We start from the raw sequence: 14,206 nt of genomic DNA, 5'->3' as shown, positions 1-14,206 counted from the left end.
ATCTGACTGCAGGTGTAGTCTGTCTGCCCTATCTATGAATGCTGAATGGATGTGTTCTGGGGCTTTTGATGTTGAGTTGGAGGGAATAAGCAGAGCAAAACAAATTTAAATATTCAATAAAGCATATACACTAATAATTATTCACAATGCATTAGATAAAATGCTGAATTTTTCTTGAATTTAAATTGAAATGTGTCTTTTGATGCGATTTAGACACGAAGGGATTGGCACTCCCAGATCATCTTCTTCAAAGATTGTTTTTTTAAAACAGAAAAATATTTGCTATTTTTTAATTCCAGATTTTGGGATGAACTTGTCTTGCATCCTATGTAAATGTTTTTAAAGCGGTTCCGCTGCTCTTTCCTCTGTCTTCACACCTAAAAGCTTATTCCATCTATACTCTGCCGCATCTGTTTCTCCTCGCTCTTCCAAAACACTGAGAATTGTATGATATTCTGGTCATTTGGCCCCAGTAGTCCAATCATATGCACACCCTTAACACTAGAATTACCAGAGTCTATGAAAAAAAATCATAGATCCGGCCCACCTTAAAACCATTCACACCTTTCCGCCAGTGTCCTTTGTCCTCTAAATGTGCCTATGAAAACAAGCTGCAAACAGCCGGCTATTCCATCCTCCCACCGACTTAGAACGTGCATGAGCATCTCCCAGCTCATGCCTTGATTGATTATCTGGGAGTGAAGTGGAGTTTTAGAGTGGAAATAATAGATCGTTATTTGGAACACACACATTTCATGTGTGTTCCGTTTCTACAGTAATCTGTGTAAACACATTGTTAAAACAGAAACTTTTTCATATTTTAGTAATAAATGTTACAAAATATAGGCATAAACTACAGAATGTGTGAAGCCTGAAGGCCAAACATCAAATAAACACTTTCACAAAAGGTTCAAAGATACTGCAACCCTTTCCGTGGCTTAACGCTAAGATTTGCTAACTTGGACCACAGCAACCCTGCCATGCTACAGAGACGCGAGTTCGATTCCCAGCTTTGGAGAAAGTGTTTTTTTTTTTCCTAAAACGGAATAAAATTTATAAATTGGTATGCACTGTAAATCGTTAAGTTTAAAATGTCGATCGCGGTTATTTCTGTTGATTAATTCATGCTTTTTACTTAGAGTCAGAACAGGAGCTTGTTCAGCTTATTCAGCTTCTGATCTGACTCAAACAGTGCCAGTATAACTTCACACCCAACCTGATGCTGTTCATTTTCAAATAATATTGCATTACTTTGACAATGTTTTCTGATTGGTACTATTCGCGGCATAAAATGATTTCTTCAAAACGTCACATATATTTGTCTCTTTCTTTTTTTAAAATGTGCGTTGTAGCACGCAGCAACTGGCCACCTGCATGTTCTTGCGCACACTGAATAAGACAGCGCTATATGCAATCATCAGATTCAAATGTTAACAGTTATATAGCACGTAATGGAAATCAGCAGTTCTTAGCATTGCACCACGCAAGCTGTCATATCAACCGCCTACTGTAACTTGCTTTCTTTTTTCTTCGGTTATAGTCTTGAATAAAAGTGCACTTTTATTTGTTATACTTTTACATCAACATATGTTCCTGTGTTTGAGCTACATGGGCATGCTCAAAAAATATGCGTGTAATGCCACGAAAAGTGCATGCAGACAATTCAGTTCACAAGCATTGGTATGACAATGCAGTCACAAGTACACTGCAGAGCTATAATGCGTCTTTATGTGAAAACAGCAGTGTCAGATGGGGAGTGTCTGATGATTGCATATAGCGCTGAAGTTACTGCTCTTTACTATGCTTTCCTCTGCATGTCCTGGAGTACAAAAGAAACAGCATACAGCAACATGTGGAGACTGGCAAGATTGTAGGAAAAAAAACACGTGGTCGTATGTATCGTAATACACTGCAGAGCTATAGCGCGTCTTTATGTGATAACAGCAGTGTCAGGTGGGCTAGGGAAGGATCCTGAACGCGACAGAGAATGAAAAGTGAATTTAAAAAAATAAATAAATAAAGCTAACCTTTACAAATATCATAAATTACACCGGCTGTTACAGACTGAAACCAAATGTATCTTTTTATTCTAAAACAGTAAAAATAAGAACACTTCACAAAAGGGAGTCATGCAGGATCGAACTCTGATCAGATATAGTAAAGGAGTGTCAATGTCGCACATTAAGGCGACTTTTTTTAGGAAGCGGCTTTTTTTTTTGTACCTTTTGTGAAAGTGTTTCTTTGATATTTGGACTTCAGGCTTCATACATTATATAGTTTATGCTTACATTTTGTTACTAGAATATAAAAAAAGTTTCTGTTTTAACAATGTGTTTACACAGATTACTGTAGAAATGCAACACACATGAAATGCGTGTGTTCCAAATAACGATTTATAATTTCCACTCTAAAACTCCACTTCACTCCCAGATAATCAATCAAGACATGAGCTAAGAGAAGTTCGTTTATGTTCTAAGTCGATGGGGGGATGGAATAGCCGGCTGTTTGCAGCTTGTCTTTATCAGTACATTTAGATGACAAAAGACGCTGGCGGAGAGGTGAGAATGGTTTTAAGAAGCGATTTAAGTTGGGCCGGATCAACGAGTTTTTTCGTAGGCTCTGGTAATTCTAGTGTTAATCAGAAGGCTAAGACCTGGCATTTTTTGGAGCTATGCTTAGATAATTATGTGCCAAATAATAATAGCATGTCTTCTCCCAGATAACTACAAGTTATAACTTTTTTTCACGTTTTATGAGCAACAAAATAGGTAGGGAACTTCTGTACCTTTTGCACTACAAAATGGCAAATAAAAAAAAAATTCTGGAAAAAAACGGTCATTAAGTTGAAGAGCAGATTAACTTAAATGCAAACAACGCAAATCCTGCTCTGAAAAACAAATGTAGTAATTTTTATGTGGAAAGAGAGAGAAGGGTGAAAAGTAGCCCTACAGTACATCTATAGATAGATAGACAGACAGACAAGTCTATTAGCATACTTTTGTAATAATATAATGTAATTAAAACTTATTTCAACAACAACTTTCATTACATATAAAGTTAAACAGTTCTGCTAGATTTTTCAAAATTCAGCTATTCTAAGGGCTAGTTTTTTAAAGGTATCCTCAGATATTATTTATAAAGTAGAACATTAATTTGGTCAATGTTGCTGCCTTAACTCTTAACTTTCTGAACTTTAACCAACTTATATTTTTAATGGCATTTCTAGCAGTTGTCTACTGCAACATATCATAACAGGCAAGTCTGAGTGAGGCTGCAGAATATAGTAAATAAAAATATTGCATAGAAAAAATACTATAACAGAAATACGAGACACAAGGCTCACTTGAAAGCAATACATTAAAAAATAGTCTTAAACACTGCACGAATTACCCACTAACATTGGAAAACATGAAGCTTTACAGCCAGCCTCAAGATTCTGGTTTGGAAAACTAATTAAAAATATATTGGCATTTTCATATTAACAGTACAGTGTAATATATGCAGTAAAGACATTTTTATCTATAAATAACCTGCAGTCAAAATCATATACTAGAATACGACATATACTTTAAACATATTTTTGATAGAATTTAAAGTAATATTTTCTTCATTCCATTTCAGAAAATAAATAATGCAAAATAAATACTTTTTGAAAATTATTTCAGTAAATGAAATAAATATGTAATTCAAACACAATTCGACAGCAAAACACTGTAGCTGACCTGGAAAAAGAGGATACCCAAATTCCTTCTGTGTTGTGCAGACTTACTAATATTCCATAAGATTACAATACAAAATACACCAATAATGACAGCTGCCATTCCAGCAATGGTCCTAAAAAACAGGAAAACAGCACACAGATTAAGAACACAAACTTTAACAAATGATATTACAATTTTCATTTAGTTGCAGTCAGAGTTGCAATATTTTTTCCAACTTCAAAAACCCAATAACTGCTTTCGACTATGACCCTACAGCCCTGTTCAACTGCCCATAACTCACTAAGATTATTTAAATAGAGACTGACTGAAAATCACTAGAAAACTCATATAGTGTGACACCATGTTTACTGATTTACTGTTATTTATATGCTTATATTATTTATCTGTGTGTTTTGATACTGCTACAAGTTTATCATCCCATTTATCCTAAATTGGAATAAGAGGCATCTGAGAAGGCAATATTATGCAATGTTGCTGGTATTGATTCCTATTTTTTTGTGTGTCTGCTGTAGTGTCATTTTACCACACACTATATTATAGGTGTACTTTGATGTTTCTGTGCCATCAAGAGTAGAAACAAATATTTTTCATGGTATCGTAAGACATACTGAGAAAAAGTTAAACTGGAGTCAACAGTCTTCTTCAATACTTGTAATTTTTTATATACTCAATGTTATTAAACCACACCTCTTTCAAATAACTGAAATTGTTCAATAGGTGCCTGGCACATGTTAAATTATTTCAGATGTTTCCATTTTACCTATAATCTTTTTTTGCAAGCATATAATAACCACATTTTCGTTTTCTAGATTAACAAACACTTATGATTTTCTGATTGTTATTAGTTTAAGTGTTTTAATTTTAAACAGTTCACACCAAACTGGAAGCAAAGATAAAGAAAGTAAATGATGTCCGCTGAATCCACTGAGAAATGATGGTGTATATTACTATGTGAAATAGTTATATTTGTAAATCTACACCTAAATATTAATGACAAATAGATGGATGAAACAGTCCGGGAAACATACTTTGTTTTTTGCACTATCAGTGTCTGATTGGTGTAAGTGCAGTATCAACAAAGAAAATCAGGTGGTTTAGTTAGTTGTAGTGTAGATCAAACCAGAAAATCCTGTTCCATAAGAACAGTATACTGATATGTATATGAATCTACACTGAAAACAACATTAAGGTATTATAAACCTTTCAAAAATTATGATCATCTATTAATTATGATGTAATAATGTTCCTCTAAATGTCTTTTAAACAGCTTTTTTATAGTATGGATATTTTTTATTGATTAGTACAGCTAAGTTCAGAGCAAATATGTTATGTTTCTGAGATCCAAAAAAATAACCTCTCAAGAAAATAATGACCTAGCAGTCAGTCAATTATGAGTTACCAAAATTCAACTGCAACATTTCTGACTAACTCACACTTTAATAAGAATTTGATGAATATTTTATTAAGAGCTCCACACACAGAATGCATAAAGTGAAGTGTAAGAACCAATACAAACATATGAAACATAATTTAAACATACAAATAACACAGTGCCGTGCTGATGGTGTATGCGCCCAAAAATAGGAAGCCTTTGATTTCAGTCTGTAACAGCCAGTGTAAAGTTTGGGCGCATACACCGTCAGCACAGTGCTGTCAAATATAAACACTAGCACGGCAAATTGCTCGTATACTGAAGTGACTTTAGCTCCAGGTGGAAGTCCCATTTTACTTATGGTGCAAAGCAGAGTTGCATTGTGGTGCAGAGCAGTCTATTAGCTGGCGAAAACATTGTAAAGAAGCTGTCTGTTTTTTACTGTCCTGTCTTTGTCCAGTCTTAAAATGGTCACGGTACTTTGGTATCTTTGATTGCTGCTACAACAAAACAGTTCTCAGCAGGCATCAGCCACAGTGCTGCTCTTGTGAAAAGAACGGAGATAAATGCCATCAATTCAAAGAGGGAGAGGCAAGTTTATTGTACCATGTGAATGTCACTGAGAAAATAAAACTGAGTACCGGTAATTAAAAAAACACAAGCGCTAACTTTTACAAGTAGCCAAAATTTAAACCGGGTGTTACAAACTCAAATCAAATGTATTTTTTTATTATACTGTAGAAATAATAATAATAATAGCAGCTCACTACTCAAAACATGGAGTGCCTGGTCTCGAACCTGGGACCTTCAGGTTATAAGGCAGAGTTCTTACCTCTGCACCATTCAAGAATATGTGTAAACTCCCAGTGATTGACATTTGAGTTTGAGTTTTTCACTCATTGACAGCCACATGTAAATCGAATGCTTTTTTTTTCCTTTGGTTATATTCTTGAATAAAAGAACACGTGTTTATTTGATATTTGGACTAAAGTCTTCACACATTATACACTTCTTGTTTTTATTAGTATAACATGGAAGACGTTTCTGCTTTAGATATGTGTTCAGCATTTCTTGCATTTCCTTTCATCCTACACTTACCCAGATCTTTGTAGACACGGAACACACATGAAATGCATGTATTCCAAATAACGATATACTGTATTATATACCCTATACAACTCCAGGCACCCCATGCGTAGATAAGGAGCCTTGGCCTGAGCCGGGAGACCTTTTTGCTTGCGAGCTGAGATCCATCAAGGCAGGGGATGGGACAGCAGACTGCTGGCTGCTTGTGCTGATCAAAGCATTTACAAACCAAAAGACACTGATGGTAGAGGTGTGAAGGGATTTAAGTTGGGCCAGGATTACGAGTTTTTTTGTAGACTTCAGGAATTCTAGTGTTAAAGCACGAAATAACTAATCTTGACATGTTTTCATGAAGTCGTACAGTTTAAAAAAGTGTGGAAAGCTCATAAAACATGAAATGGGACTGTTGTTGAATAACTCTGAAGGAGATTTGAAACTTTGGGATATGGTGTTACTGTAAACCTGAACACTCAAAGTTAAAAAATGCAGAATTTTCTAAACATGCATTCAGACATTCAAAAATGCTTCAGAAAATGTCAGTGGTGCATCCTGTGCAATGGGAATAAATAACTTAAGTAAGTAAACAGATAAATATTGACATATCCTAACCAATGTTAACAGCCTTTTTTTACCTATTCAAAGAGGCTCACTCACTCTCCTATATAAAATAGTTTGAGTTTGCTTGAATGATGCATTAATATACAGTATTTAATAAAATGTGGTCTAATTGAATGCCCTTAATCTCTTCCTTAAACAAATCTGAAAATCCCAAATTTATAGGGATTCTACAATTCTTCCAATAAACTGCTTTGTAATAGAATTTATTATGGGTAGACAAAGAGAATGAAACAATATTTTTAATTTTCTGTCAGTTTACTGAGTTACTTGCAGGTTCTCACACATTCAAAGTACGAGGGGACATATTTTTTTTAAAAAACAACAATTGTTACTTACACAAGGTTGATATTGGCTTCTCTTCCTACAACAGGCATCATGGGGAATACTGCCAGAAATAAACAACCAAAGATCCAGTTTAATGAGCCAACCTTGAGAGAAAAAAAAAACAAAACAGGTAAATTTAATTTTATTCACTGTCTTCCATTAATGCGTGTCTAATGGTCAGGTGAAAAGCATGCATTAAATGCTCTTTTAAACTCTTTAAAGGAGATAATGCTGAAAGCTATTTTCTGTGGTCACTATAGTGGTGATAAAGCACATCACTGGAACATTGTTGGAATAGATGAGGCCAATTATATGTAAGTGGTAGACTGATCAATCTTCTAGTGATTAATGAAGTAAGCCATATCTACTAGATGCAGGTTTATGAAAGCAATTGTCCTTAAGACAGTGGTGATAAAAATGTTTAATGCAAAGGCTGCTAACAACTCAGAAAAATACTGTGATACTATCACCTTTATTGGTTGCTGATGTAATACTGAAACTTAATGAAAAAGAGAACATACAGTAACATTTTCTACCTGTGGCTACACATTACAAATTGGATGTCAAAAACCTCCTTTCATGGAATTTTGCATTATCATTTGTAATAAAGCATTGGTTACCCAAAGATTTACCAGTAGAAAAACTGTACTGTGCTTGTTGAATGACTATGTGTTTGCTTCAATGCTTGTGTTTAATCTGTGTTTTGCAGTCATGCAAAATTATTACCTACTCCCTTATAGTAAGAAAGAAAAACAACCAAATAAAATTTATAAAACTGTAAAAACTGCACAACATATTTCCAATGCGATGTTACAATCTGCTTAAAACTTCTCACTTTAACTCAAGCATGCAATCTTCTGGCTTAAGCACAATGTTCAGACTGACATAACAACAGTGACTTATCTGAAAAACTAGTTAAGAGTTCTGATTTATAACCTCAAAAAAAGATGACTTTTTTGGCAATAGACTAAATGTAATTAGAATTTATTATGTGTGTGGAGAGGTACAGGGGAATAAGAAATTAGGAAAATCCTATTCATATGTTAGTATGGGAAGAAGGAAACAGCCAGCAGGAAGTAATCTTAGGAAGTGTCTCCAGGAGTGAATCATAGAGACAGGAAGGGAAGTTGTAAAGCCTTGGCAAAGACTCAATAGATACTGAGAAACAGGGAAAGTTTATAATCCCACATCAGCAGCAGCAGCATACGGTCCCTAGCCAAGAGAAATAGCATAATGCTGCAACCTGAAGGTGGACAGCCCATATGCTGCCTGAGGGATTTGGTTCTCTAAGGGTAATAGAGAACTAATGGGTGTACAAACAATAGAGGTTGATGAGCAAATTCTATGCTGCTGTAGACATAGGTAGTTATTTAAAGTCGCCTCTGGCCAAATGTTTAATTGAGTCTATGATCGAGTCTAAAAAATTGAGTCTAAAAGACAGTTTATAGCAAAAAAGTTAATGGACAGGAGGAAGAAGGCAGGGGTATGGAAAAGACAGAGAAATAACAGATTGGAGGAAAGTTGCTTTTGTGTTGGAACTAGGAGGTCGCTAACTTGGTAAACTATCCCATCACGCAGAGAGGGAAAACACATGCTTAAGCATACTCAGAAGGGTGGAAGGATTTTTGTCCTTTCCATGTTAGTGTTGCCTGTTTTTTGTGTATGGAATGAGATTGCAGTCAAAATTAGCTTGTTTATATTTATTAGCAAATTTATATTTCATGTGTGAATTATGTGCTTGCGCTTCCCAAAATTATGCTTGCTCTGAAAATTATGAGTACAATTCTCAAGCATGAACAAACTGTCAGACTTTTCAGGAGGTTGGGGTGCAGAGATCAGAGTGGTACGCACATACACGGGTGTGGTTAGGATTTCAAACTCACCCATGTAATGTTATCTGCATTTGCATAGTTAGATGTGGGTAGCTCCGAGTTCCTGTTTGCTGCTGCAGGGAGATTTACTCGCTCTGCCAAAGTACGTCTTCATTTTCCTCCCGAAATTATTGGTTCAGAAAACGCTGTGTAAGCTCCAAAATATTAAGTTATTATACATTTTATCACAGTATAATAGAAAAAGAATTACCGTGAAAACCACAGATAAGATGGAATGAGGGCTATTTGCAGATAAAGCATATACTGTATGTCTAAAGATATATGCCAAAATGGCTCTAATATGAGAGCAGATGAAGGTATGTGAAAGGACAAATTTCCCCTCAGGGATCATTTAAGTATTACTTATTATTATTATTATTTAAAAACGGTTAACCAATTCAAGTAGTGCAGGCAAATTGCTGTTGTTTTAGTGGTAAATTATCACATCATTTGAACAAAATCAACCCAAGATTATAAAACACAATCAGTACACTACCTGTATGTTACTCACAACAAAACACATACTTTTTTTTCAACCTTTGACCAGAGCCACATTAATACAAAAAAAATGTGGAAATGCGTCTTAAAAGCAGTAATTAATAAATTTGCTTTAAAAACAGTTAATGCATTACAATGCAAATCTTCATACTCTTAAAACTGTGCATCAAAGCATCATAACTTATGAGAAATAAACTACTATTATTTAGGTATTACACTGATTCAAACACTACGAACTGTAATGCTGTAACATTACAGTTCATTTAAACAGAAACCAGCAGAAATAAACTCATTCTAAACTGTATAACAACATCATTTTGGAGCTTACACAGCATTTTATGAACCGATCATTTTGGAAGGAAAACGAAGAAGTGCTTTGGCCGCTGCAGCAAACAGGACCACGAACTCCGAGCCACCCACATCTAACTATTCAAAACGTTATATTGCCAGGTTTGAAATCTTAATGCCACCAGTGTATGTGCACGCCCCTCTGAGTTCTGCACCCTACCCCGCCCCGAGGAGCGAGATAGTTTGTTCATGCTTGAGAATTGTACTTGAAATTTTCAGAAGAAAACGTAACCTTCAGAAGCAAGCATAATTTTGAGAAGCTCAAGCATAATTAATTTACACATGGGAAATATAAATTTGTTGTAAATTAGTATAAATTATTTTTGACAGTGATCCCACTCCATATTTGTGTCCCATCTGTATTTTATTATTCAAAATAAATTCAGCACTAAGCATTTTCCCCAGATGAGAAAAGATGGCATCAGATAATTCTCCATTTAAAATCATGTGTGCCTTTCAATACTTATTTCCCCGAAATGGCAGGGGTAGGTGGACGAAATTGTCATGACACAGTGTCACTATTAACTGTGTATGTAAAAAAAAAGACAAAAACAATGGCTTTTATTTCCAAATGTTGTGTTAACTGCCTGCAGCATGTAATTGTTTAAAATTTTGTATTGTACTGATTTGTAATTTGTATAAACCTACCTTTCTTTGATGCCAGAGTTTTGAAACAAATGGCCAACCAGCCAAGAAAGCAAGCCCAAGGGTTAGCATATATCGAAAGAAAAAGCTAAGCACCTAGAATAAAAAAATAAAAGTAATAACATTAGGTGCCTTTAAGTAAAGGAAATATAAAATAAAATGTACTTAACAGTATACCAAATAAAAATGTATATCAATTTAGTGTAACCTAACATCAAACATAGGAAAAACAGAATTGCTCTTTACAAAATTTATGCTAAAATTGATTAAATCTTTTAAAAAATACAATGAACAATGTCCATAGATTTAACAGCAGAACCAGAATAGCAGGTTACTACTATCATCATAACTACCATTTTCTGGCCTTTTCAGTGTTTTTGGGAAACATTCCCAAAACAGCACATTCCCACTTAGCATTGATAAAAATTTTTAAAGATCACACAGAAATTATTGCATTCTGAAAGCAATCTGAGGCCAAAGTAAAGTTGAAAAAGTGCCGTTAGCCAATTATCTCATGTCATACTTTTAATTAAATACATGATAAAATCAACTTGTACAAACAAGTTTTCAGGACTAAGAGGGAATAATGTTAATTCATTTGTTTTACCTACTCAAATTTTTACCAAAACAGGGTAATATCTTTATGTTAAATATTATGTATTATCGGTTCTAATAATATAGTGATTATAAGAACACTAAAACTTTTAAACAATTAAAAGAATCAACTTACCAGTAACTCAATTCCCAAAATGAAAACAAATAAAAATCCAAGGCTGTGAATAAATGGATGACGGAATATAACTCTGGTAATATCCTGAAATGTCATGATCCTGAAAAGATTTTGGTTTCTTTAAAATGTTAATTATAAAACAACACAGTAAAATCAATTCATCTGTCCTTTCTGCTTATTCTATTTCTGATTTTTGTAAAAGGCAAATATAAAAGAGCAGATTTTTTTAAACTTTTGTTAACTTTTCCTGCTATGGAAAAAACAGGTTCACAAAGTAAAACTAATATTTATGTCAAACCACCTATTCGAATTAATTTCAAATGTAAAGTGAATGAATTATACTATTTGAACAATAGCTGGTTGATTTCAACACTAGTCATTCATTGTTGAAAATAAAATTCAGAACTTCTTAAACTGACACGATAGCAAAACTAGACTGCAGTGTTACCAGTTCTTTTGCAGAATAGACGTTAAAGAAATCCAAGAGAAATAATAACACTAAGAGGTATCAAGCCCCTTTTAGTACAAATCATAAGAAAAATCATTTAAAAAAAAAAATTAGATCCATGATATAAAAAAGTTGAGACCTATCTGTAATATGCAGAATTTCAAGCAATCATAGTGTGCAAGTCAGGCAATGAGTTACAACTTCCAGACACAGTACAGACTCTTTCTCACAACAGTGTGTTTACATGCGCTTTAATATCTCAGTTATTTACAGAAACCAGATTTCTAAAATGCTATGTAAACCCGGCTATTGGTCTCTGTGAGACCTGGTTAACAGGTGTAGATCTCTCTGCAAGTAATCCAGTTATGTGGCCATGCAAACACTTAACTGGGTCACAAATAAGGATTTTGTGGTCTGTACATATCCATTGCACTCTGTTTACCTGCTTAGCTAGGCACACGCTTTCAGCAGCCAAAGGTAGAAGTGTCCACATGATAAATTTTCTGAGGCAAATGTATGGGCGATCTCATTATTACTTCTTCTGGTTGAAATGACCACTCTCAAATTTCAGAAAGTGATAAATTTATGTTGATGAGTTAACTGTAAAGTGTTAAGCTCAGCAACATAGTCTCGAGAGCAGTAGGATAACGAGTAAAAAGTAACATGCATTAAGTAATCCAATTACTTTTTAAAGTAATGAATAACCTAACACAATACTTATTTTATTGAAGTAAAAATAATAAGGCAAAAAGCACATGTGTTGGTGCACAACTCCTTTACAGAATTCAGTCGCACAGCCAAGCAGAAAAGAGTGTGCTGCGTGCAATCCTATAGCAGAAAAATATTAATAAAGTGTCACTTTAGTTTTAATCCAGCTATCTGCTATATATATGTTGAAACAGTGTGATGGGATGATGTAGCAGCCAGTGTTTATACAAAGAATCATCAGGGACACAGGTCAAGGATGTAAAAACGGGATGAATATCATTTACTTCGGAGCATCTGAATGACTAAACGCATTTATTAAACACAAGAAAACTGTCACAGGCTTCATGCTCGTTTTTAGATTACCTGTGATTGATGATGATGATGTTTAAATGGGCTGCACCTACTTTTCTTCGCCACAACCAACAACCTCATCATTGGAAAGAGCCACTTCCAGCACCCCATCAAACATCAACTCACATGGCAAAATCCTGCTGGCAAAGACTCGTACGTACTTAACTATGTACTGATCAATTCAAGAATCTGATTGTCGCTCAGGGATATACGAGCGATAAAGGGGCCTGGCTGTAGGTCAGACCATTACCTCGTCCGCTCCAAGATCTAACTTCACCTGCATCGTGCCAATCGGAAAGCTCAACCATTAACCCACCTCTACTGGAAGTCCCTACTAGACCCCATTTGAAAGGAAGAATTTCAAATCGCATAAGGCAATCAATTCTCGTCACTAGCAACATCAGATGACGTCAGATAAAAACTGCAATTGAGAAAACTGATGACTTTCCCTGTGGACTTCTATGGAGCTTTATAATAGACGAGCTGAGATTCTAATTACATAGATCTCTAATGTATTATAATTAAAAGATATTTTAAATGTATTTTTTATATCTAAAATGCAATTTTAACTAGTCAAAATATAATTGCATTTCTCAGTAATTTTTATTTTAAGCAGTGAAAATGGAAATCTAAACTGCAATGACATGACTGCAGAGATCTCCAAGATATACTCTTCCACACTTAAACTTACAAGTAATGGAAACCAGTCCGGGAAGACAGAAAATCAGCATTACTTCTAAAAGATACCTTCAGAACTTAAATTATCATGCCAGAAAGAGTCACTTGTCCCTAGGAAACTGCACAGAATACATGAAAGAGTTAAGAAGACAGCTAAAGATAATGATACTGCTCCAAAAACACAAAAGACCACGAGGGAAAAAAATTACAATCTAAAAAGTAAAGCTCTTTACTCAAACACAGATCAACAACATGTAAGTTCACAAAGCGCTGGATCTGAGCTAAGATAAACTAGTCAACAGCCATCTAAAAAGCTGTTTTTCTCATGTCAATTGTTACTTCTAATAAGTTAATGATTAATTATTTTAACTAACTAAAAGCTAAGTTTTAGCTTTACAAGCTTTTCACTTTGAAGACAATAAGCCTGAAGTCACAATACAGCATTTTACCCTTCTCTAACCCACAGTGGTACAAGCTATCCTATGATATCATGCTAAAATTCTAAAAATGAAATGTTAAACAAAAAAGCTCATAACATTTCGAAAATTAAGAAAACCTCTAAAGGAACTAATATCAGCCAACCTCTTATGTTTTCAGTGACGTAACTAGAGTTCATGCAGCTCGGGGTGCGGCAGTGCTTCTATTTGCCGCCCTACAACATATCTGAATGCTAACCTATTTAAACAGAAAATTAAAATTAAGTATAGAGAAAAATGAAGATAATTTTGCATAGATTTATTCACATATAGAGAAACAGCAATAATTTTTCACATATAATTATTTATAAGCATCAAATAGAAAAGAATA

The 14,206-nt window shown here is 34.5% G+C and overlaps 1 protein-coding gene across 1 annotated transcript in view; it reads right to left on the bottom strand.

Moving 5' to 3' along the window:
• Positions 1-14,206, bottom strand: part of pign (phosphatidylinositol glycan anchor biosynthesis, class N) — a 201,491-nt gene that overhangs the window by 63,676 nt on the left and 123,609 nt on the right. The window contains exons 16-19 of the mRNA XM_051928776.1: positions 11,215-11,314; positions 10,488-10,580; positions 7,135-7,226; positions 3,723-3,834 (exon numbers count right to left, since the gene is read on the bottom strand). Of these exons, the coding sequence (XP_051784736.1) occupies positions 3,723-3,834; positions 7,135-7,226; positions 10,488-10,580; positions 11,215-11,314 (397 nt within the window). The remainder of the gene's footprint in view (positions 1-3,722; positions 3,835-7,134; positions 7,227-10,487; positions 10,581-11,214; positions 11,315-14,206) is intronic.

This window comes from Erpetoichthys calabaricus, chromosome 6, assembly GCF_900747795.2.
Source record: "Erpetoichthys calabaricus chromosome 6, fErpCal1.3, whole genome shotgun sequence".
Taxonomy (NCBI): Eukaryota; Metazoa; Chordata; class Cladistia; order Polypteriformes; family Polypteridae; genus Erpetoichthys; species Erpetoichthys calabaricus.
The sequence above is the reverse complement of the archived record's forward strand: the minus strand, read 5'-3'. Positions and strand labels throughout refer to the sequence as shown.